Here is a 25,618-nt window from a genome sequence, read left to right on the forward strand (position 1 = left end):
ATGCTTCAGGTTGTGATGTTTCAGTTACACCATTCCTTCTTTCTCTCAATTCAAATCTTGCCAGACCTGCTGAGTATTCCCACCATTTTCCATTTTTATTTACGAGTTGATGCTTATTGGCTGACTAGATCAGGAGAGAAAAGGTGGAAAACTGAACAGAGTATTGGGTTAAGTGAGCATGTTTCTACTTTAAACCCAAGCAATAGTGGGGAAGAAGAGAGAAAGAGGCAGAGGGAAGGAGAAAGGAAGGGATGGAGGGAAACTGCCTGGAAAATTCTATCTGGCAACACAATGATTGCACTATGTGGATCTGACCTCCTTCTCTAAAGAAAGGTGTACAATTCGTAAACCTCTCCACTTTATCCACAAAACTCAAACTGGCAAAAATTTCTATGTTCTGTATTCTAATAGTTACAATCCATGTACAATTGATAGGTGTTATGAAGTTGAAGGCATGTACTGTACCTTTCAGAGAGATTGAAGCTGTCCTGAACTGAGAGCTTAGAAACATCTGTATATATGACTAGGTGGTAGTCCCGAGCGTACTGGAAAATCAAAATTAATTGTTACGACACAGAGGTGAACCCCTCTGTTACTTAAACCCAAACACCAGGAAAAGCTCCCCTCTTAATCTGTTAAAACAGGAGTGACAGAGAACTCCCAAGTTCCACTATTTTAAGAAAATAACATCAACTTTTTTTAAACTCTAAAAGTGAACATTAAACAACTATTCACAACTCTAAACCCCTCTTTCTGTTAACTGCTTATTATGTGTCTCCAACTCTGTAACACTGCACTGTACCAATTAGACACTTATTAAAATTACATCAACTTAATTTCAAAACCCCTGGGTCGTCTTCTTTAGTTTTACTGGGAGTAGGTTTCATATGAAAAGGTACTTTTGATAGAGGGTGTTTCCTAATTTCTTGGATCTCTCTCGAAGGCAGTTACTCGCTCTCCCATTTTCAAAACGTCTGCATCGTTATATCCCCAAATTCACATTGTCTGATTGGTTTGATGTTGGCAAAACAATAAGTTCAAACTTGTTTGGGTTTTAGTATCATTTAACTGATTGGTTAAATTTGAATCGCTGTCAAAACAGCAACCAAAACTCAGGTATCCACTTCACAGCCAAATGTTACATATTTTCAATTTTCCTGTACATTCTGGGGCTGCCATCTAGTCATATACACAGGTGCTTATAAGCTGTCAGTTCAGAACAGCATTCACTCACTCTTAAAGGTACAATACACCCCTTCAACTTCATAACAGGGAAATTCTGAAACATGTACTTCTAACAAGATAAATTGGGTTTCAAACAGTCATTCCTTTTCAACAAACAGTACATCAAGCAAAAAGTGCCGTGAATCTAATCAACCAACCTACCGGTTTTATATTAGACTGGGATTTTAAAGTGGTCACTAAACTGTGAAGTGTGTCAAAACCCATTCTGATGTTAAATCGCCTTTTCTGTTCTGCTGAAATGTGGTTCATTCTCAGACTCTGTCAACAAAGAAAAGTATATTTTAATCTTAATAGCCCTTAGACAATAAAAGGCTTTCTACTGTACATCACCAGAAGTGCATACTGCACTCAAACGTAGGACAAGATTGGACTCACCTATAATACCCTAATTCAATATGAAGAGTAAAATAACAAAATAATCATGAACTTGAGAAGACAGTATTATGGGCATTATAAGATGGAGTCTTTATTCCTTCAGATTTTAGTTTTTGTGAATCATTCCAAATCTTTTATTTTCAAAAGAAACCCATCGGGGAAATATGTTCTGAACTTAACCATAAGTATACTCCTTGCATTAGTTTCATAATATAAATTGATAAACTTTATTTTCTCTATATGGGAGTCTTAGTTTTGACTATCATTTCTCAGTGTTTAGGCATACGAAACACCCAATTAAACATACACCGTTTTGAAATGGGTGTCCATGGTTTTAAGGCAACCTAAGTATTTGGTAGTTCATGGAAAGAATATAACAATATTTAAAGCAAGCAAACTTTTGCATTTTCTTAACCATTTCTGCATTGCTTCCTCTTTGTCTTGCTGTTACTCAAGCCTGTCATTTGTCAAAGCAACAACTATAGTTTTTTTTGCACCTACTGGTTAAATATATATGGATTTCTCTATGCAAATACTCAAACAGAAGAGAACCTGCAGTGGGATTACAAATAGGCCAAAATTATAACAATTGTGCTGTTCTCACATACTAGTGGAGGCTCAGATAACAAACTGTAATGTGCAGGCAACTGCTGAAAGTAAAGACCCCTCATGCAAACAAATGCTGGGACAACACATCCAATACTGTCCATAGAGCACATAAATGTCCTATTAGCTTCTTTAAAAGCATCCCAAAAAAATACAGAATTCTTTCAATAATATTGCATAGAAGGCATCACCAGGTAACCAAAAGCTGATGTATCGTAGTTAGTTTATCCATTAAAAAGGGTCAGTTCTCCCAAAGAAGTAACAGGTATGTGACCAGTGGTGTGCCACAAGGAATAGCACTACGTCCACTCCTTTTAGCCATTTGTATAAATGATTTGGATGTGAATTTAGGAGGTATAGTCAGTCAGTCATTTGGCAGATGACACCTAAATTGGTGGTGCAGTGGACAGCTAAGAAGGTTACTTCAGAGTACAATGGGATCGTGATCAGATGGTCCGGTGGGCTGAACAGTGGCAGATGGAGTTTAATTTAGATAAATGTGAGGTGCTGCATTTTGGGAAATCAAATCTTAACAGGACTTATACAGTTAATACTAAGGTCCTGGGAGTGTTCTTTGAAGTAAAGACAGGATAGTAAAAAAGGGTTACTTGTCTTTACTGGTCAGAGCATTGAGTATAGGAGTTTGGGGGGGGGGGGGGGGGGGGGGGGGGGGGGGGGGGGTCATGTTACAGCTGTACGGGATATTGGTTAGGCCACTTTTTGAGTATTGTATTCAATTCTTGTCTCCCTGCTATAGGAAGGATGTTGTAAAACTTGAAAGGGTTCAGAAATATTTACAACAATATTACCAGGGTCAGAAGGTTTGAGCTATAGGGAGGAACTGAATAGGCTAGGGTTATTTTCCCTTGAGCATCAGAGGCTGAGGGGTGACCTTATAGAAGATCATAAAATCATGAGGTGCATGGAAAAAGTGAATAGACAAGGTCTTTTCCCCAACAGAGTGAAGTCTAAAACTAGAGGGCATAGGTTTATCATGGTAGGGGAAAGATTTAAAAGGGACCTAAGGGGCAACTTCTTCAGGCAGATGGTGATGTGTGTATGCAATGAGCTGCCATGCAAAGTGGAGGAGGTTGGTTCAGTTACAACATTGAAAAGCCATCTGGATGGGTATATGAATAGGAAGGGTTGAGAGGGATATATGCCAAAAGCTGGCAAATGGGAGTAGATTAATTTAGGATAACTGGTTGGTATGGACAAGTTGGACTGAAGGGTCTGTTTCTATGCTGTACACCTTTATGATTCTAATGACAAAGAAGAAAAGTCTCCACAACATCGATTAGTAGAGTAGTTTATATTGATCTGACTCTTTTATGCAAGGGCATTTGAAACCATTATGCAGCATGGTTAAACATGTCCAGTGATAGTAATGACTCATTGTGGCTAAAACATCTTTTCATCTCCCTCTAGGAGGGATAATGGTCTATACTGTTAGTGGCATGGAGTAACACAGAGATCTAAACAGTAAACTCAGGAAGCCTTACTTCAGTTTTAATAGCCAAACAGGATGCCAGGTGCCTGAAAATGCACAGCTTTATCTTGGGTTTCCTTACCCTTCATGTTTGCCTATTGTAAAAAATTTCTTGTCCCTTTATGTTAGCAAAGACTGACAATGTGTTAAAATATCCTTTAAAGCTTCATAGTTCCACTATTTAAATTTCAGTTGTGCACAACTTTCTTCCAAAGTCGTCTATTAGAATCAAGATCAAGCTATGTTATTGAGCTAAGCTAAGAAAATTAACAATAAGCAGCACAGATCATTGAGGGAGACAGGAAAGGAGTGGGAGAGGGTTAAAAAAAAAATCAGTGAAGATCAGAAATGTACTGCATTTTTACTTCTAATAATGTACCAATTTGACAGAAAGTAGTTTATATAAAGCCTTCCATTAGTACAAACAACTCTATTTGATTGAAGTAACAACTACATTCCAGTACAAGTCTGCAGGTGATTTCCTGAAGGTGTGATTTCCAAAACAAAACTGCAAACCTAACTGTGTAGCAGCTTCATAAAGGGTTAGAGCTAGTTCTGTAACCATCCCCAAATTGAGATCAACATACATTTAAAGGAAAGATACTTTTTGCTAAGAGATAAAATAAAACAAAAAAAATTACTTCATAAACCTGTTACCTTAAACGGTTGGTCTTGTTTAGCTTTTGTGGAATTGTTTATGGGGGACTGCGGGCTTGGGATTCTCTCAGAAGTCGCTGGAGATCCTTGGCCTGAATTCTGTCGGTCCCGGCCTGAAGGACAATAAATTAAACTAATTGCATGTATTTTCTTCAAACTTCTTTTGACAAATTATGCATTTAATATATTCAGCACTATGCCGTTTAAATATAAGATACTCAGGCCTATTGGAAGAGTGTGCTAGTTTTATTTGTGGTAACCTTTTGCAAACTCCTGGAAAGGAAGGAAGTAAAAGAACTTGCATTTATATACACTTGGTGACCATAGGACATTTTAAAACCATTATCAGTCAAAATATCTCATGCAATTTCATCACTATAGTAGAGAAATTCAGCAGCCTTTCCACACACAGCAAGTTCCCATAAACATGTGAAATAATTTAATAATCTCCTTTACTGATGCTTGTTGAGGGATAAATATCAAACAAGAGATGAAATGAACTAATTTTCTTGATAACAACATTCCCTGACTACAGTTGTCCCTCAAAACTCAGCACAAGTGCCTCCTTAGATTAATTCTTGAACCACGAGTGAGAATTGCATCAATGATTAACCAACTCACGTAAGAATGTGCCACCACTGAGTAGAAGTAAACAGTAAGGAAAACATAGAACGGTACTGCACTGTACAGACCCTTCGGCCCTCAATGTTGTGCTGACCTTTTATCCTACATAAGATCAGACTAAGCTAACATCCATGTGCCTATCCAAGAGTCATTTAAATGTCCCGAATGTACCTGATGCTACTACCACTGCTGGCAATCCATTTTACACGCCCACCACACTCTGGGTAAAGAACTTATCTCTGACATCTCCCCTACACTTTCCACCAATCACCTTAAAATTATGTCCCCTCGTGATAGCCATTTCTGCCCTGGGAAAAGTCTCTGACTATCCACTCTATGCCTCATCATCTTGTACACCTCTACCATGTCACCGCTCATCCTTCTTCGCTCAAGTGAGAAAAACCACAGCTTCCTCAACCTTCCTTCATTAGACAAGCCTTCCAAACCAGGCAGTATCCTGGTACATCTCCTCTGCATTCTCTCTAAAGCTTCCACATCTTTCCTATAATGAGGTGACCAGAACTGAACACAATATTCCAAGTGTGGTCTAACCAGGGCTCTATAGAGCTACAGCATAACCTCGCGGCTTTTAAACTCAATCCCCTGATAATGAAAGCCAACACGCCATGTGCCTTCTTGACAACTCTATCAACTTGGATGGCAACATTTCATATGAACATCAACAACAGTTCCAATTTGGGGATAATAAGCTTTTAGTTTCAGCAGCCACATTAAAAATTTGCTATAAAGCCATCTTTCCCAACAAACCCAGAACCATCAAACCCGTATGGCAATTTAGGCTGGTGCCACTTACATTGTATAATGGCCTCTCTTGTACAAGGTACAAGGTGTACAAATCTAAAGATGCCTCAATGCAGAGATGGCAAAACAAAAATGGATTTCAGCCGTGCCTGAACTTGTACTCCTTCCAAATTCACATGTGCACCAGATAATTTGGAAGAGGAACCCTGGCAATATACCAAGTGAGTAACTTTGTCCTCCCATCCATCTCTCCAACCTTAACAAAACATTGAGACTAACTGGAGCACCCCCACACTGAGATCTGCAAATTCAACTTGCCCAAGATTCAGCACTTCTCGGTCTACTTTGTTTATTATTACATAAGACAACTGATGTAGTCCGTGTATTATCACAATCAGCTTGGTTTCACATAGATCATAAAAGAATGTACTAAGACACATCCAGAAGGAAACAAAATACAAGAAAACACTATGGTCCATTTGCCACTTGTAGAAAGGTACCAAAAACTGGTCTCTAACCCTGAAAATTGAGGAGGGTAAAGTACACAAACTCAGTGTTTAGCACGCTGCCTCACAGCGCAAGGGACTGGAATTCGATTCCAGCCTCACGTTTGAACGTTCTCCCAGCGTCTGTGTGGATTTTCTCCAGGTGCTCTGGATTCCTCCCACAATTCAAAGGTGTGCATGTTAGGTGAACTGGTCATGCTAAATTGCCCAGTGTCAGGGATGTGTTGGTTAGATGCATTACTCGGGGGAAATGTAGAGTAGTGTAGTGGGGGAATGGGCCTGGATGGCTTACTGTTCAGAGGGTCGGTGTGAACTCGCTGAGTTGAATGGCCTGTTTCCGCACTGTAGGCATTCTATGACTCTATGGTTGTACGCGAAGACTAAAATTCCCTCTAATATCCAGTAGATAAACAGTGAATTAAATATTCACTAAAATATCATCTGTAAACTACTTATGCTCCTTTAAAATAAATCAGATACATAAAGAAGAACTTCAAAATCCTATTTAAATTTAGATGGGTATTTACCTGTTGGCGTGGGTGAAGGTGCTTGTTTTTTAGAGGTTGTAGGAGTGACCTGTTCAGCTTTGGACTGTAACCGGACTGCACTGGAAGCTGTATTTGATGCAAACAATTGCGAAATGTTTGACTTTGTAGATTTTGAAGTTTGCTGCGATGTACTCATTACTCCTGGTTGTTGTGCTGGGCCAACTAAAATATTGCCATGGAAATCACCTGTGGCCTACAAGAAGTAAAAGGATGCTGAATTTTTAACATACATTGAAGCTCAATAACATCCAGCTGGCAGGTGTGAACTCAAACCTCTAGCCAACTGTTAAAAAATATCGTATTGCAATTTTTGAAATCGTCCACAGACATTCAAAAGATACATTCACAATGCAAGTACTTCTACATTCACAATAAAATTATTGGTTCTCCTGGATAATGTAATGTAGTGCAACATTCACTACTAATTTTGTGCAGACAATTTTCTGTCTTGATGTATAAAAGGAGAGACAGACATGGGTCAATATCAATCAGCACTTCTCTGTCCTTATATGATGCGTGTTTTTTCACAAATAAAAAAAAACTCTTAAAAAGGTGCATCTGTTGTCATTAGGTATGGGACAGAAATGAGAGAAAATGCATCATAACAGTCCCATCTGTCGAGTGAATAGATGAGCTTGTGAATCTTATGCAAAAGTTCAACCCAGTTATCTACTTAATAGATGCATATGACCCTGAAGTTGTCTAAGGTTGGCTTCAGATTTTCACCATGCACAGTTATGTTGTTTAAACAGCTTTGAGTTTTTTAAAAACCGAAAATATAAACCATAGATAAAAAAGATTTTGTAGAAAACAAAGATGCAAAAGAGAAAATGGGAGGAAGTGGGAGAAGAGAAGAGGGAAGGATCAACAACAGAATTGGGGTTCAAACATATTTATTAAAACAAAATCTAAAATGTTAAATTTTGAAATCTAGAATATTTCAATATTAAAGCACTGGAATTTCAACAATTTTATTACAATAATCTTAATGATGATTCTAGATGTGTGTAGTTGACAACTTACAGAATCATGAATCAAATGAGACATGGTCTTCTGTCAACAGGGTATCAAACAGTGGATATGGAAGTGAAGAAATGGTTGAACAAAATGACAACTGCAGAAATAAGTGATAAAGGGAAAGCCAAACACTCTGCAATTAGGAGCAAGGAACCATGGTTACTTGAAAAGAGTTTTATCCCCAGAGAAACACATAAGGAAGTAACATTAAAAGGGAATAGAGGTGCGAATGTCAAATAATATAAGGACATGGCTGGAGATAGGCAAGTCTGTGGTAAGATCATGAAAGGTTACATAAGTTGGCAAATTTTAAAGGAAGACTGTGACCATTGGCAGGAATTTTTTTCTTTGAGGTAGAAGTTTAGGAATGATAGCAAATTTGAGGAAAGAGGATAAAAGATGGAGACCAGTCACATAACCATTCACATTTTTTCTATTCATATAATTCATCCAATATCCTGTTAAATGTCTCAATTGAACCTGTCTCCACTGCACTGCAGGCACTTTACAGCTGTGCCCTTTGATTTTTAATTTGTTTTCAAGTGGGGGCAGTTTCTCCCTTTTCACTCTGTGTAGTCAATTCCTGAATTTGAAAACTTCTATCAAATCTCCATTTAGCCTTCTTCCCTCCAGGGAATCAAGTCCAATCTTTTCTCATAACTGAATTACCTCATCAATGGAATCACTCTTTCCAATACATTCACACTGCTCCTTCAGTATGCCGCTCAGAATGATACACAATACTCTAACTGAGATCTAAACATTGTCATACACAAGATCAAAATGTATCCTACTTCCCTATTTATGAAGCCTAGAATACTGCATGATTTGCTAATTGCTTTCTACCTGTCCTGTCACCTCTAATAATTTATGATCACATACACTCAATATTTCTCACTATGTTCTAAAGATTTTCTGTTTGGCAGGTTTTCTTCAACTAATAATCAAGAACAAGCGCACACATCCAAAAGCTTTATCACTGTCTGTTTATACCAATATATGTGAGTAAGTGGGATGAAGGAAAAATCTAAGTTTGCAAATGATACTAAGTTGGGTAGGAGGGCGAACTGTGACCAGGATGCAGAGGGCATTCAGCATGATCTGGTCAGATTGGGTGCGTGGGCAAATCAATGACAGATGCAGCATAATTTGAATAAACGTGAAGTTATTCACTTTTGAAGCAAATCCAAAAAGGCAGATTACTACCTGAATGGGTGCAAATTGGGAGAGGGGAGTGTGCAGCAGGACCTGGATGTTCGTGTGCATCAGTTGCTGATCGTAAGCATGCAGGTGGAGCAAGCAGTAAAGAAGGCAAATGGTACGTTGGGCTTCACTGTGAGACATTTTGATAAAAGGAACAGGGATGTGTTGTTGCAGTTATACAGAGCCTTGGTGAGGCCATACCATGCTGCATGCAGTTTTGGTCTCCTTTTCTGAGGAAGGTTGCTCTTGCTCTCAAGGGAGAGCAGCGAAGGCTTACAAGGCTGATTCCAGGCCTTACATGTTAGGAGGGATTGACTAGGTTAGGATTGTTTATGCTGGACTTCAGACGAGTGAGGGGTGATCTCAGAGACTTATAAAATTCTAACAGGACTAGACAGTGTAGATGCAGGGAGAATGTTCCCCATGGTGGGTGCGTCCATAAGCAGGGGTCACAGTCCGAGTATTCAGGGTTGACCATTTAAGACAGAGACAAGGACACATTTCTTCACCCAACGAGTGAATTCATTAGCACAGGTAGTAGTTGATGCCAAAACATTGAATGTATTCAAGCAGCGGCTAGATATAGCAGTTGGGGCGAATGGGATCAAAGGTTATGGAGAGAAAGCAGGATTAAGCTATTGAGTTGGATAATTGGCCATGATAGTGCCGAATGGCAGAGTAGGCTCAAAGGGCTGAATGGCTGCCTCCTGCTCCTATCTTCTATGTTTCTAGCTTTGAGCATTCTTTATAAACCAGAAAATGTTTTAAACTTGTGTTTTGAGGGCAGCATGGAGAAGGAAAGACAAAGATGAGAAACAAGGGAGATTTAAACTATCCTCAGATAAGCACATGGATGCTTTTGCGATAGTGTAGGGGGAACAAGCTGAGAATAGTTCACAGGTCGGCACAACATTGAGAGCCAAAAGGCCTGTTCTGCACTGTATTGTTCTATGTTGTAAAGAAAAAGGATAGCAGACGCAAACTAAAAAACTACATCTTTCAAATTTACATGTGCAATATCAGAGATACTTGACTAACATTAAATCACATTTTTATGCACTTCAGTTTTAAAGGTCTGTTTTTCATACTATAATATGAGAAAACACTATAATATCCCAGCTTATTAAAAAAAATCGTGATTTACACAGCATGGCACGCAGCTTTTCAATCGACCAATGAAGGTCTGAGTTACCAGATGGTAAAGTGAAGCTGGACAAATAAAAAAACCTGCAATCTGTTTCATTTCATGGTAAGGTGAAGGTATAGAAATTACAAAAGGTTTTGTTTAATCCCATCATTACTTCATCAAATATGTTCATGAATACAACTGTCTGTCCATTTTAGTTACTATACTAACCTCTTTCTCACCTTCTTAGAGCACTTGGTGATGTGACAAACTCCAGCTCTCAACTTTTCTTGCCACAGAACCCCATTCAAAGCACAGACCATTTATCTAACTTGACAATTGCATTTCTGTTCAAGTGAATAGCGCTGTTACAGGAACCATTTTTTCCAGCGTATTCAAGGGTGACACAAGTGTCACTGGCTATGCCAGCATTTCTTTCCCATCCTCAAGGTGGCAGCGGTGAGCTACCTTCTTCAACTGCTGCAGTCTGCTTGTAGTGGGCAAACCCACAATGCCAATAGTGGACTTCCAGGACAGTGTTTTAGGCATTTCATCTGAACGGAATAATCTACAGCAACTAACCCTGGCATTAAGAACATATTATCAAACATAGGGATAACTCTTACGTACAATAACAAAATCATGGCGTGATTTTGATCATATACTATAAGTGCTCAAGTAAACAGGTGCCTGCAGTATCACTGATGCTCTTATTCAGCATATGTTAACATTGTGAACAAAGTGTTAAATGGCATGTTAGCCTTCCTAGTGACAGGTTTGGGTATAAGAACATGGGTGCCTTGCTGCAGTTGTGCAAGGCCTTGTTGAGACTATGTCGAGAGCACTGTGTGAAATTTTGGTTTTGTTATCTGAGGAAGGATATTCTAGTTATGAAAGGAGTGGGACAAAGCTTTACCAGACTGGCAGGACTGAAATATGAAAAGAGGTTGGATTGGTTGAGACTATAAATCACTGGAGTTTATAAGAATGATATGGTAGTGTGATGAGGGCTGCTCACAGAATTTTTATAGGTTTCTAACAGGACTAGACAAGATAAGTGCAGGAAAAATGTTCTCAATGTCTGTGGAGTCCAGAAGCAGGGAAGTGACAGGGTAGGCCATTTAGAACTCAGATGAGGAAAAACTTCTTCACCCAGGCGGTGTGCCGATGGAATTTTCCACCACAAAAAGAAATGAATATTTTCAGGAAGGAGTTAGATATAGTTCTAAGGGCCAATGGGATCAAATAAAATGGGATCAAAGAAGAATAGCATACTAGTTTAGTTTGGGATTATGTTTGGCATAGATTAGTTGGACCAAATAATCATATTGAAAAGTTCAGCAGGCTTGATGGGCCAAATGGACGACTCCTGCTCCTATTTTCTGTTTCTATCATGAAGTAGATGTTGAGGCCAATGTTAGTAACAAGCGTCTAAAGAATGGTTAAGGGGCTGACTGACAACTAAATTCAGGAGATTGTACAACATTTAGAGATCTTTCTCCTCCCTAGAAGTGGCAGAAAGGGGAAAATAATTGGGGGAGCTGGCCCACAGAGAAACCTGCCCTCTTTTTGCATCACTGAGCGATTAAATACTGGATAAGATGGTGCATGGGCAATATTCTCAACTTGCCATCAAAGTCCTTATGTGATCACTTAAAGGCCACTCAAGAGCATCAACTCAGCACTTCCCTTTTACCTAACCCCTCTACCCCACCGGGTGGAATTCCCAACTGGGAAACATCTGACTGGGTGTAACTGAAGGCATGGATGCTAGGCATGGAGCAGCCTCTTATAATCACCCTTCTGCCCTTGTCTCCAACTTTCAATAGTCTTCTCTCTCTGACATTCCCACCTCTCAAGAGGAAGAAAAAATTGCCTTCACAACCTGGATCCCGAGGTGTAGGACATGACCAACAGATTTTCAGACCCAAAACAATCAGCTTTTGATCGCTCGGCTAATTCCGGCAACCAGAGTCTCCAGTGCTGGGGTTCTGAAGGAGTAAGGTACTTGCCTGAGAGCTCTCAATGGTTTATCCAATGTTTTATTTAATGACCTCTCCTAACAGTGGCCAACTGAATAGGAGTACATAAATCATTGCTGAGAATTCTGTACATTATTTAAAGCTATGTTTCCTTTTACTGTTCACTTGATACCGGAGGTTTCCACCCTCAGGCAACTGTCTATGGAACATAGTAGAGCACAGTACAGGCCTTTTGGCCCTTGATGTTGTGCCGGCCTTTTATCCTACTCTAAGATCAGACTAACCTACTTACTTTTCATTATACTAAATTCCATGTGTCTATCCAAACTCAAATGTATCTGACTCTACCACCACTGCTGGCAGTGCAGTCCACGCACTCCCTACTCTCTGAATAAGAGAACCTACCTCTGACATCGCTCCTAAACCTTCCTCCAAATACCTTAAAATTACGACCCCTTGTGACAGACCTTTCCGCCATGGGAAACAGTCACTGGCTATTCGCTCTATGCCTCTCATCATTTTGTATACCTCTATCAAGTCACCTCTCATCCTACTTCGCTTCAGATGAGAAAAGCCCTAGCTCCTTCAACCTTTCTTCATAAGACATGCCATCCAGTCCAGGCATCACCTTGGTAAATCTCCCTCTCTAAAGCTTTCCACATCCTTCCTATAATGAGGCAACCAGAACTGAACATAATATTCCAAGTGTGGTCTAACCAGGACTCTGAAGAGCTGCAGCATAACCTTGTACAGCTCTAAGATTCAATTCCCCGCTAATGAAAGCCAACACACCATACGGATTCTTTATAATGCTACCAACTTCGGTGGCAACTTTTGAGGGTTCTATGGACATGGACTCCAAGATCCTTCTGTTCTTCCACACTGCCAAGAATCCTGCTTTTCACCTTCTATTCTGCATTCAAATTCAACCATCCAAAGTGAATGACTTCACACTTTTCCAGTTGAACACCATCTGCCACTTATCAACCCAGCTTTGCATCCTCGTTGCAACCTACAACAGACCTCCACACTATCCACAACTCCACCAACCTTCGTGTCATCGGCAAGTTTACTAACCTACCCTTGCACTTCCACAGCCAAGTCATTTATAAAAATCACAAAGAGCAGAGATCCCAGAACAGATCCCTATGGAACACCACTGGTCACCCAGCTCTAGGCTGAATACTTTCCATCTACCACCACCCCCAGTCTTCTACGGGCCAGCCAATTCTGTATTCAGACAGACAGATTTCTCTGTATTCCATGTCTCCTTACTTTCTGAATGAGCCTACCATGGGGAACCTTATCAAATGTCTTGCTAAAATCTATATACACCACATCAGACACTTAGTATCATTCACTTTATTTTATTGAGGACATCACTTTAAAAGACAAATGCTATTTCATTCAAACTCTCGAATGAGTACAAGGAGAAGTGCTTCATCATGACATAATTCTCAGGGCCCTCTTAGAATCATAGAAACATTTTTTTTCGCCAGGTAATGGATTTATGCAAGGATTTCCTGCTGGATTCCTGTACCATGCTAGATTATTGAACAATCAATGAACATTTATCCAGCCAGCTGGACCGGTGACTACTAATGCTTTCCATACCAATTAGTATGGTTGGGAACAAGCTTGTCTTCATCTTCTCAGAGTTGGAACCGCTGTCTGCACTGGGATATTGCTCAACTCCTAGTTAGCTGAACCAGTCTCTTCAGTACCTGCATTTTCTTTAGCAGTTAATGGCTTCTATTTTCAGCTTTGTTGCTTCATGATTTGGACTGCTAGGGTTCACTGTAGCAGGAGTCACTGTTTTCAAAACAGGTTCACTCAGAGGTGGTTTTGCTTCAATTGGTTGTTGAAGCAATTTCACAGAGTATTTATAATTATCCCTCTTGGCATTAGGCCTATAACCAAAGTCAACCTAACTTCTTGCCTCTGACATTTTTTTTGGTACAATATTCAGCTCCACCAGCATCTGGGGACAATCCCAAATTCTGTTGAGTTGCTAAATATGTAAATGTGATGTTAAAATCCACTTCTGATTATTTTTAAATGTGGTCATTTATTGGTTTCCATACTGGTTCCTCACGTATGATTCTGTCCTCTTCCTTGTTTCCCTAAATTTATGTTGCTTCATATATAAGCAAAGTGTAAGCAGAGGCAACCTTTCAAACAAATACATTTCCCTTCAACCCTGACCTGTTCCTGAATGGTTACTGATGCAAACACTTGGGAAGGATAAGATATGACAAGATAATTATTTTAAGGGTAGCAAAGATAAAAGAAACTGGGCAAAGAGACTCTTATGGCACAATGGCAGTGTCCCTGTCTCTGAGGCAGAAGGCCCAGGTTTAAGTCAGTGGCAGATGAAGTTTGATTGAAATAAATGCAAGGTGCTGCATCTTGGTAAGACAAACCAAGGCCTGGCTTTGTGCACGAGAAATCATATTTCACTAACTTGATTGAGTTTTTTGAAGAAGTAACGAAGAGGATTGATGAGAGTACCAGCTGTGAATGTGGCGTATATGGACTTCAGTAAGGCGTTCAACCAGGTTCCTCATGGTAGACTGGTTAGCAAGGTTAGATCACATGAAATCCAGGGAGAAGTAGCTACTTGGATATAGAACTGGCTTGATAGAGGGTGGTGGTTGCTTTTCAGACTGGAGACCCGTGACCTATGGTGTGCCACAACGATTGGTGCTGGGTCCACACTGCCTTTTGTCATTTATATAAATGATTTGGATGTGAATAGTGGAGATATGGTTAGTAAATTTACAGATGACACCAAAATGGGAGATGTAGTGAACAGCGAAGGAGGTTACCTCAGACTACAACAGGATATTGATCAGTTGGGCCAATGGGCTGAGAAGCGGCAGATGGATTAAGCGAACGTGAGGACTGCAAATGCTAGAAAAGCACAGCAGGTCAGGCAGCATCCGAGGAGCAGGAAAATCAATGTTTAACTTAAGTAAATGTGAGTTGCTGAAGTTGGAAAGGCAAATCAGGGCAAGACTTTTAATGGTAAGCTCCAAGGGAGTGTTGCTAACAAAATGACCTTGCAGTGCGGGTTCATAGTTCCTACTGGAGTCACAGGTACCTGCACACAGAATAGTGAAGGCGGCATTTGGTGTGCTTGTCTTCACTGATCGGTGCATTGAGTAAAGGAGTTGGGAAGTCATTTTGTGGCAGTACAGGACATTGGTTCGGCCACTTTTGGAATATTGCATGCAATTCTGGTCTCCCTCTTATCAGAAGGATGTTATGAAACTTAAAAGGGTTCAGAAACAATTTATGAGGACGTTGCCAGGGTTGGAAGGTTTGAGCTATAGGGAGAGGTTGAATAGGCTGGGGCTGTTTTCCCTGGAGTGTCAGAGGTTGAGGGGTAACTTTATAGAGGTTTATAAAATCATGACGGGCATGGATAGGATAAATAGACAAGGTCTTTTCCCAGATTGGGAAAGTCCAAAACTAGAGGGCACAGGTTTAGGGTGAGAGGGGAAAAATATAAAAGGGACCTAAGGGGTAATGTTTTCATGCAGTGGGTGGTGTGTGTACAGAATAAGCTGCCAGAGGAAGTGGTGGAGGCTGGTAAAATTGCAACTTTTAAAAGGCAGCTGGATGGATATATGAATGGGAAGGGTTTAACGGGATATGGAGCAAATGCAATTAGTCTAATTTAGGATATCTGGTTGGCATGGACAAGTTGGACTGAGGGGTCGACTTCCATGCTGTATATCTCTATAAATCCGAGAGTTCCACACCTAATAGGGCCTGGGGAATGATAGTGAACAGAGACTGAAGGGTTCAGGTATATAGTTCCTTGAAAATGGCATCAAAATGGTGAAGGAGGCACTTTGCATGCCTGCCTTCATTGGTCACAGCATTGAGTACAGGAATTGGGATGTCATGTACAGGATATTGTTGTGGCCACTTTTGGAGTACTGTGTACAGTTCTGGCTGCCCTGCAAAAGGAAGGATATTATTAAATTGGAATGGTTACAGAAAAGATTTAGAAGGATGTTACCAGGACTGGAGGGTTTGAGTTATAAGGAAATACATTAAGAGTAACAGGGTAGAGAGGGGATAGGGTCTCTTAAAGATCAAAGAGATCATATTTGTGTTGAATCCCAGGACATGGGAGAGATGGATATTTCTTGTTGGCGTGCACTGTGGAGAAAGAAATGGAGTCTAGAGAATGCAGATAAATAAACTTTGATGTTTTAAAAATAGCTCACATTACACAAGCGGAAGTTTGGGAGGCACGGTGGCACAGTGGTTAGTACTGCCTCACAGCGCACGAGACCCAGGATCAATTCCCGCCTCAGGCAACAGTCTGTGTGGAGTTTGCACATTCTCCCAGTGTTGCCGTGGGTTTCCTCTGGGTGCTCGGGTTTCCTCCCACAGTCCAAAGATGTGTGGGTTAGGTGAATTGGCCATGCTAAATTGCCCGTAGTGTCAGGGGAAGAGGGAATGGGTCGTGGGTGTGTTGTTCTTCGGAGAGTCGGTGTGGACTTGTTGCGCTGAACGGCCTGTTTCCACACTGTAAGTAATCTAATCTAAAGAATATAAAAGGTGGATAAATCTCCAAAACCTTATGCATTGCATCCCAGAACATTGTGGGAACTAAGGGAGTAAATTGTGCGACCCCTTACAGAAATATTTGCACTATCTATAATTACTGGTGAGGTGCCTCATGACTGGAAGGTGGCTAACATTGTACCTTTGTTCAAGAAAGATTGTATGGAGAAACCAGGGAATTATAGACCTGTAAGTCTGACTTTGGTTGTGGGTAAATTGTTGGAGGTAAAAACAATGACTACAGATGCTGAAAACCAAATACTGGATTAGTGGTGCTGGAAGAGCACAGCAGTTCAGGCAGCATTGTTGGAGGTGATTATAAAAGATAGGATTTATGGACATTTAGAGAGGCAAAAATTGATTAGGGATCGCCAGCATGGATTTCTGCAAGGAAAATGGTGTCTCACAAAACTTGATTGAGTTTTTTTTGAGAAAGTTACCATAAAGATTGATGATGGCAGTGCAGTAGATATTGTTTATCTGGAGGCGAAAGTGAGGACCGTTTATTTGGATTTTAGTAAGGCTTTTGACAAGGTTCCGCATGATAGGCTAATTAATAAAAAGTTAGGTCACATGGGATTCAGGGTGAATTTGCCAATTAGATACATAATTGGCTTAATGATAGGAGACAGACAGTAATAGTGGAGGTTTGCTTTTCAGATTGGGGGCCCGCAACCAGTGGTGCTCCACAGGGGTTGGTTCTGTGTCCTCTTTTGTTTGTCATTTATATTAATGATTTGGATGAGAATATAGATGGCATGGTTAATAAGTTGGCGGACAACACCAAAATTGGTGGCATATAGACAGTGAAGAAGGTTTTATAAGATTACAAAGGGACTTTGATCAAATGGGTCAATGGGCTGAAATATGACAGATGGAGTTCAATCTGAATAAATGAGAGGTATTGCATTTTGGTACAACAAACAAGGGTAAGGCTTATACAATTAATTGTACGGCCATGGGTAGTGTTGTAAAACAGAGGGACTTTGAAGTTTGCATCACATATAGTCAGGGTGGTTAAAAAGGCATTTGGTACGCTTGCCTTCATTGCTCAGTCCTTCGAGTTTGGAGTTGGGAAGTCATATTGAGGTTATATAGGATAGTGGTGAGGCCTCTTCTGGAATATTGTGTTCAGTTCTGGTCACTCAGTTACAGGAAGGATATTATTGAGCTGGAGAAAGTTCAGAAGAGATTTACCAGGCTGTTGCTAGGTGTGGAAGGTTTGAGTTATAAAGAATGGCTGGATAAGCTGGGACTTTTCTCACTGGAGCATAGGAGATTAAGTGGCAACCTGATAGAAGTTTATAAAATAATAAAAGAGAAAGTTAGAATTAATGGTAGCTGTTTTTTTCCTGGGGTGGAGGATTTCAAGATTAGGGGGTACATTTTTAAGATGAGACGGGAGAGATTTGAAAAACGATATGAGGGGCAAATGTTTTTACACAGAGGCTGGTTTGCATATGGAATAAACTTCTTGAGGAAGTGGTGCATTCGGGTACAACATTTTAAAAGACATTTGGATAGATACACGAATAGGAAAGGTTTGGAGGGAAGTGGGCCAGGGGCAGACAGGTGGGATAGTGTGGTTTGGGATTATGCTCGGCATTGACTGATTGGACCGAAGGGTCTGCTTCCATGCTGTATGACTCTATGAGAGGTCGGAACCTTTCTCCCTGAAGTGAATGAGGTTGAGGGGTGATCTTATAGAGGTTTATAAAACCATGAGGGACATAGTTAAAGTGAATAGCAAAGGTCTTTTCTCTCAGGTGGGGAAGTTCAAAACTAGAGGGCATAGGTTTAAAGGAATAACATTTGAAAGAGACCCAAGGAGCAACATTTTCACACAGAGTGGTATATATCTGGAATGAACTGCCAGAAGAAATGGTAGATGCACATACAAATACATTTATTAGATGTTTGGACAATACATGAATAGTTAAGGTTTGTAGGGATATTGGACAAATAATGGCAATTGGGACTAGTTTAGCATGGGGAACCTGGTCGGCATGAATGAGTTGAACCAAAGAATCTGTTCCCATGCTATATGACTTTCGACTCTATGTTCAGAAGTCAAAACAGTTTGAGCTCAGTTGGCCACGTGACTGTTTTGTAATTCCACAACTCTGCTGTCATTCAGCGAAAGTTCAAACAGCGGAACTCTATTATTAACTGGTACAATATTGTTTTCAGTTTTTATACTGGTTATCATTGCTGCTGATCAATTTAGACAAACAGGACAGGCCTGCTCAGCTCTGCTCGTGCAGCCACTGTTACCTTCTATGAAGATTCTGTTTATTGGTTCTGGCTGCCAAACTGAAGAATATCTTTGACATTCTAGTAAAACCTCTGATTTGGATCCTGGACTACAGATGGATACTTCCTGCACTGTTTTCTTTCTGAAGGGATTTTTGGCATCAACTGTGGCTCTGCACCAAAGTCACTGATAAACATCTTCTTAGCTTCCTCTTGGATTTATTTTAGCCATATTTCATTTCCTTGAAAATCTTCATTTAGAGCAATTAGTTTCTCACCAAAATAAAACTTCAGCATGTTATCAGTGTCCACTAATGTGAAGGCTTCTCTTGAAGCCATGATGCTTGGAGGATCCTGGACAAGCCGAGTACCCAGCATCCAGCCAATGTCCTTAAGGGAAGGAAACTGCATTCTTATCTGCTCTGGCCTACATGCGGTTAGGGACGGGCAATAACTACTGACCTAGCCAGAAGGTCCTCATCCTATGAATGATTTTTTTTTAAAAAACCCTCACTCTCAGTCTTTGAGTAGGCTTGCAACCTGATGTGCCATCCAGCCCTTCAGTGGGATTGGGTACAGTCATCCCTGATGGACGGTTTCAATAAAATTCAGTCCATTTCACATTGACCTAATACTTCCAGGCAATCTAAACTATGGCAATCAACATTTAGGACATGGCATGAGAAAATCAGAACTAAATGTTTTTTTCACCTTTCCTCAAAAATAGCACCCACATTCTATCGTCTCCACCATCATTTCACCATGCTCCCCAAATCACCAATTTGCTTCAGCTGCTGCAGAGATGATGCTGTAACCTGTCAACTCTTACAATAGTTCTTTGGAAAATTGTTATTCTGAGATACCACGAATATACTGAAAAGTCGAACCATTTCCTTTACCATTTCCTCTCAGCAAGGGTAAGGGACATTCATTACTATATTTTTTTTACAAAATCGTGTGCATGTTTGGTTTTATTAGAAACTGAAAGTCTGCAAATTCCCCCACCTACATGTACAGAGAAACAATAATTATCAAAGGGTCAATTTTTACGGTATATTAGCTTTGGATTTCAGGGAAAACAATGTTCACATCCTCCTCAAGGTGTTTTGGGAAATCTCCCCTAAACTTACTTTAAATCTTGCCATTTCAAAGTACATAAAATTGCCAACTGTTACACAATAGCTTTTGTTTTATATGCATACGCAATTGCAATAATCCCACCTATGCGGTAAAACATAATGAGCTAATGTGGTTGCACTGTTGGCAAGGTTCAATTTAAGGTAACCATATTTCAGGAAACTGAAGAATGTTCATTTTGTAAATAACAGATTTGAATACAATGGAAACATTTATTGGTTCTCAAGGGGCATTACCACAAGATACTTTCAGTATGTTGTTAATATTTCACCAACTAAGTTTAGCAACCTTTAAACTCTTATTTAAAAAATAAATATTTTCTTGAAGGTACATCCATTCTATTCAAAATAATACTTTAAAAACCAAGCATCAAAATCCTAGGGAAATATGATGAAATCAAATGTCATATCCATTGTGTCATAGCATAATACGATTCTTTGTATATTTTTCCCAAGAATGTAGGAACTCCACCAATGTGAGGCAAATCACACAGAATCAGAAAACCTAAGAAAGTAAGACCCTAATCAATCTAAGTTACTGAAAAATAACAGGCAATGTAAACTAAATTGTACATTTTTTAAAGAAAGTGCAAGAACAGTGAAACTTGAGGTACACACACACACGCGGGCGCGCGCAAGACTTTGGAGGCTGCTAGTTGAGAAGGCTGCTTAAAAACACATTTGGATCACTGGTTATAAACATAGACATGGAGTTCAAAACCGAGTTATGCTAAAACACAATTAGACCCGAGGTTTACGGTTCTCAATTTCAGAAGGAAACCAAGGCCTTAGACTGGATGCAGATATATTTCCTAGAATAATACCCAGAAATTAGGAACTTTGAAGTACTTTAAAATAAATAACTGGGGAGTGGGGGAAAAGAGGAGAAGGAAGGGAGAAAACAGATGAGGGGAGAAGTAAGTTAAATAGAAAGAGTAAGATATAGAAAAGGGTAACAATACAGAGAATGATAATGAGTGTGCTACAGGAAAAGACAGTGTATAAGTTTTAAGAGTGCAGCAACAGATAAGGTCAGAGTGTGGAAGAATGGTAAAAAAGACAGAATTCAAGTTTCTGTATCCAAATGGGACCCAGCATTCATAGCAAAACAAAACAAGTTCTAATTTTTCCAATCAAGGCATAAATGCGATCTGATGGACATTACACAGATATCACTGACACCTAAATATCTGAAGCACAGCAAAGGGAATAGAAAGTAAATGAAAAAAAATGGTGGAGGAGCTCGGTTATTAAAAACGTAAGATTAGTGTGCTCGAGTCAGATGGCTTTGGCTTAGAACAGTAAGACGTAGAATCAATTTTGGGTGGAGATGAAAGATAGCAAAGAATAAAAGCTATTTCTGTAGTAGTTTAAAAGACCCTCTCACAGTAACTTCATAGGGGGATAAAGTATGCATGAAGAGAAACTATGGGCTTATAACATAGCTACGGCATAAGTCATTTTAATCTTCACATAGATTACAGGAAACTTTGCAAAGGTAACTTGAGTCCCTAGAATTTGGTCAGGACAAAACAACATAGAACCAACCAAGAATTAAGCTATTTCAGATCTGGCATTGTTTAATGAGACAACATCAACTAATGACCAAATACTAAAGGAGCCTCAAGACAACAGGGATCAGAACATGATAGAATTTCATAATCAATACCAGCAACAAAACATGCCTTAACAGTGGTGCCTCAAGCTTAAATAAAGGCAATTACAAGGGTATGTAGGCAAAGACTGGGAAAACAGACCACAGAAAGGAAAAGATTTGCTTAAGTGAGAGTTGGAGGAAGAAACAAGCGAATTAATAGGCAAGAGTAAAATGACTGGAGTGTTGAACAGGTATTTTTCATTAGTCTTTACAGATGAAGACACAAAAAGCATTCTAACAATAATTTTTTAAAAAAAGGGATGAAAAAGAACTTTAAAACAATCACAATCGCAAGGGCAATGGTACTGTGAAAATTACTCAGACTAGAATTGAAATGCTCCCTTGACCTGGTGGCCTGCACCCTACAGACTTATATAAGCAGCTGTAGATATAGTGGTTGTAATCTTCCAAAATATATGAATTCTTGAAAGATCCCAACAGGGCTTTTGAAGAAAGGATGAAACATTGAAGGCCACCTTGGGAATAGCAAAGAAATCCCTGTATTACCATCTCGTCACAATTACATTGATAAGAACAGAACTAGGCATGGACAATCCCACCCTCAGCTGGACAATAGCAGAGAGTTTTGGGTAGGGATAGAATGGTTAACCATCTCAAAAGGACATGAGGAAGTCACTCAGCAAGCCATGCATCAACTCTTAAACTCACCCAGATCGAGAAACTAACACAACAGAAATTATGGAATTCCATAACAGGGTATGGAAGATATAGAATGTATGGAAATAGATGCTGACACTTTGCAAAATGTCCATATTACAGAGGAGGAAGTACTGGATGTCTTGAAATGCATAAAGGTGGATAAATCCCCAGGACCTAATCGGGTATACGCTAGAACTCTGCAGGAAGCTAGAGAAGTGATTGCTGGGACTCTTGCTGAGATATTTGTATCATTGATAGTCACAGGTGAGGTGCCGGAAGACTGGAGGTTGGCTAACGTGGTGCCACTGTATAAGAAGGGTGGTAAGGACAAGCCAGGAACCTATAGGCTAGTGAGCCTGACGTCGGTGGTGGGCAAGTTGTTGGAGGGAATCCTGAGGGACAGGACGTTCATGTATTTGGAAAGGCAAGGACTGATTAGGGATAGTCAACATGGCTTTGTGCGTGGGAAATCATGTCTCACAAACTTGATTAAGTTTTTTGAAGTAACAAAGAGGATTGACGAGGGCAGAGCAGTAGATGTGATCTATATGGACTTCAGTAAGGCATTCGACAAGGTTCCCCATGGGAGAGTGGTTAGCAAGGTTAGATCTCACAGGATACAGGGAGAACTAGCCATTTGGATACAGAACTGGCTGAAAAGTAGAAGACAGAGGGTGGTGGTGGACTGTCGTTTTTCAGACTGGAGGCCTGTGGCCAGTACAGGGGCCACAAGGATCGGTGCTGGGTCCACTACCTTTTGTCATTTACATAAATGATTTGGATGCGAGCATAAGAGGTACAGTTAGTAAGTTTGCAGATGACACCAAAATTGGAGGTGTAGTGGACAGTGAAGGAGGTTACCTCAGATTACAACAGGATCTTGATAAGATGGGCCAATGAACTGAAGTGGCAGATGGAGTTTAATTCAGATAAATACAAGGTGCTGCATTTTGGGATTGTAAATCTTAGCAGGACTTATACACTTAATGGTAAGGTCCTAGGGAGTGTTGCTGAACAAAGATACCTTGGAGTGCAGATTCATAGCTCCTTGAAAGTGGAGTCGCTGCTAGATAGGATAGTGAAGGCAGCGTTTTGTATGCTTTCCTTTATTGGTCAGAGTATTGAGTACAGGAGTTGGGAGGTCATGTTGCAGCTGTACAGGACATTGGTTAGGCCACTGTTGGAATATTGCATGCAATTCTGGTCTCCTTCCTATCGGAAAGATGTTGTGAAACTTGAAAGAATTCATAAAGTATTTACAAGGATGTTGCCAGGGTTAGAGGATTTGAGCTATAGGGAGAGGCTGAACAGGCTGGGGCTGTTTTCCCTGGAGCGTCAGAGGTTGAAGGGTGACCTTGTAGAGGTTTACAAAATTATGAGGGGCATGGATAGAATAAATAGACAAAGTCTTTTCCCTGGGGTCATGGAGTCCAGAACTAGAGAACGTAGGTTTAGGGTGAGAGGGGAAAGATATAAAAGAGACCTAAGGGGCAACATTTTCACACAGAGGGTGGTATGTGTATGCAATGAGCTGCCAGAGAAAATGGTGGAGGCTGGTACAATTGCAACATTTAAAAGGCATTTGGATGGGTATATGAATAGGAAGGGTTTGGAGGGATATGGTCCGAGTGCTGGCAGGTGGGACTAGATTGGGTTGGGATATCTGGTCGGCATAGATGGGTTGGACCGAAGGGTCTGTTTCCATGCTGTCCATCTCCAAGACTCTAAAATTAAAATAGACACAAATACCATAAAATGTGCTTGCCACTCAATTCTATTTACTCATAACAAAACTTGATCTCTGCTTTTCTAACTTCCTTTGGTCTTTTAAAAAACAAGCTCCTTAAAAACTCTCATGTCGATCAAGTTCTGAGTCATCTTGTGATTCCCTGTATCATATTTTATTTACAATGCGCCTGAAGCACCAATAAAAGTTGTTAATGGTTCTGTAAACAAGGCAAAACTATTCCCATAGGTATAAGGTTAAATAACAGAGGATAAAGTAATTATAAAAAAAAACAAGGGATTAAAAAAAACTAAAGAAAATTTTACCTAATGTGCCATTAATAAGCTCTCACAAAGGCCTCAACATTACTCTAACAATTGTATCTGGGCAGCTCGATATGACTGAATTCGTTAGAGGCAACTGAACCTGGCATCCAGAATGGGTTGATAAAGAATGAAGCGCCCTCTACTGATTTGAAGTTGCCTGATTGACAACATGAAATCCATTCTTCTCAAACTTCAGAGGCACAATTTTTTTAAATGATGGTAAACTTATTAGCTGTTATAAAAAAATGAAGCAAATTACATTAATGCTTAATCAGTTCATAGAAATAGGCCATGTTGAAGAGCACCACCTTAAATTTATCAAGTGGTTCACCTCAAACGATACAAATCTTGATCTGAGCAAAAGACATCTTACCGTGGCAATAGCAGCTGGTGTGATAACAACACTAGGCTGGCTACCTGCACAAGCCAGTAGTCTTTCATGTTTTAATGGGCTAGAAGTCACAAGAACAGCACTGGAACCTGCAAAAGAAAATAAGTTTTTTCCTATTTTATGCAACATCTGGAAAGGCTTCAGTTCAATACTATTTTCAACTATCGCTTTTTATTCAAAAATTTAAAAAGTTCCACTGGTAAATCGAGATAAAGTATGGTGTTTATTTTAGTTTAACTCTAAGGTGATCAGATCGCGAGCATCATAGAATCTCTAGTGAGGAATCAGGTCCTTCAGCCAACAAGTCCACACCAACCCTCCGAAGAGTAACCCACTCAGACCCATTTCCTTACATTTACCCCTGACTAATGCACCTAATCGACACATCACTGAACATTATGGGACAATTTAGCATGGCCAATTCACCTAACCTGCACATCTTTGGATTGTGGGAGGAATCCAGAGCACCCTGAGGAAACCCACGCAGACATGGGGAGAACGTGCAAACTCCACACAGACAGTCGTCTGAGGCTGGAATTGAACCCAGGTTCCTGGCCCTGTGAGGCAGCAGTGCTAACCACTGAGCCACCGTGCCGCCCAAAGGTACCAAAGCTTCAAACTTTTCGAAACTAATATTTTCCTTGTGTTGCTCATCAATTAAATGTAAAAAAAATCATACTTTTGTTAGAACTTGTATTAAAAAGAAAAATAAACAGCACAATCAGATGAGTAACTTGCATTTTAA

At 40.0% G+C, this 25,618-nt stretch overlaps 1 protein-coding gene across 2 annotated transcripts in view; it reads right to left on the bottom strand.

Moving 5' to 3' along the window:
- The window catches only part of mlxip (MLX interacting protein), a 132,917-nt gene that overhangs the window by 22,981 nt on the left and 84,318 nt on the right, over positions 1-25,618 (bottom strand). For both annotated transcript variants that reach the window (XM_072587443.1, XM_072587444.1), the window contains exons 10-13: positions 24,856-24,962; positions 6,792-7,005; positions 4,373-4,485; positions 1,387-1,503 (exon numbers count right to left, since the gene is read on the bottom strand). In XM_072587443.1, the coding sequence (XP_072443544.1) occupies positions 1,387-1,503; positions 4,373-4,485; positions 6,792-7,005; positions 24,856-24,962 (551 nt within the window). The remainder of the gene's footprint in view (positions 1-1,386; positions 1,504-4,372; positions 4,486-6,791; positions 7,006-24,855; positions 24,963-25,618) is intronic.

Source organism: Chiloscyllium punctatum, chromosome 17, assembly GCF_047496795.1.
Source record: "Chiloscyllium punctatum isolate Juve2018m chromosome 17, sChiPun1.3, whole genome shotgun sequence".
Classification (NCBI taxonomy): domain Eukaryota; kingdom Metazoa; phylum Chordata; class Chondrichthyes; order Orectolobiformes; family Hemiscylliidae; genus Chiloscyllium; species Chiloscyllium punctatum.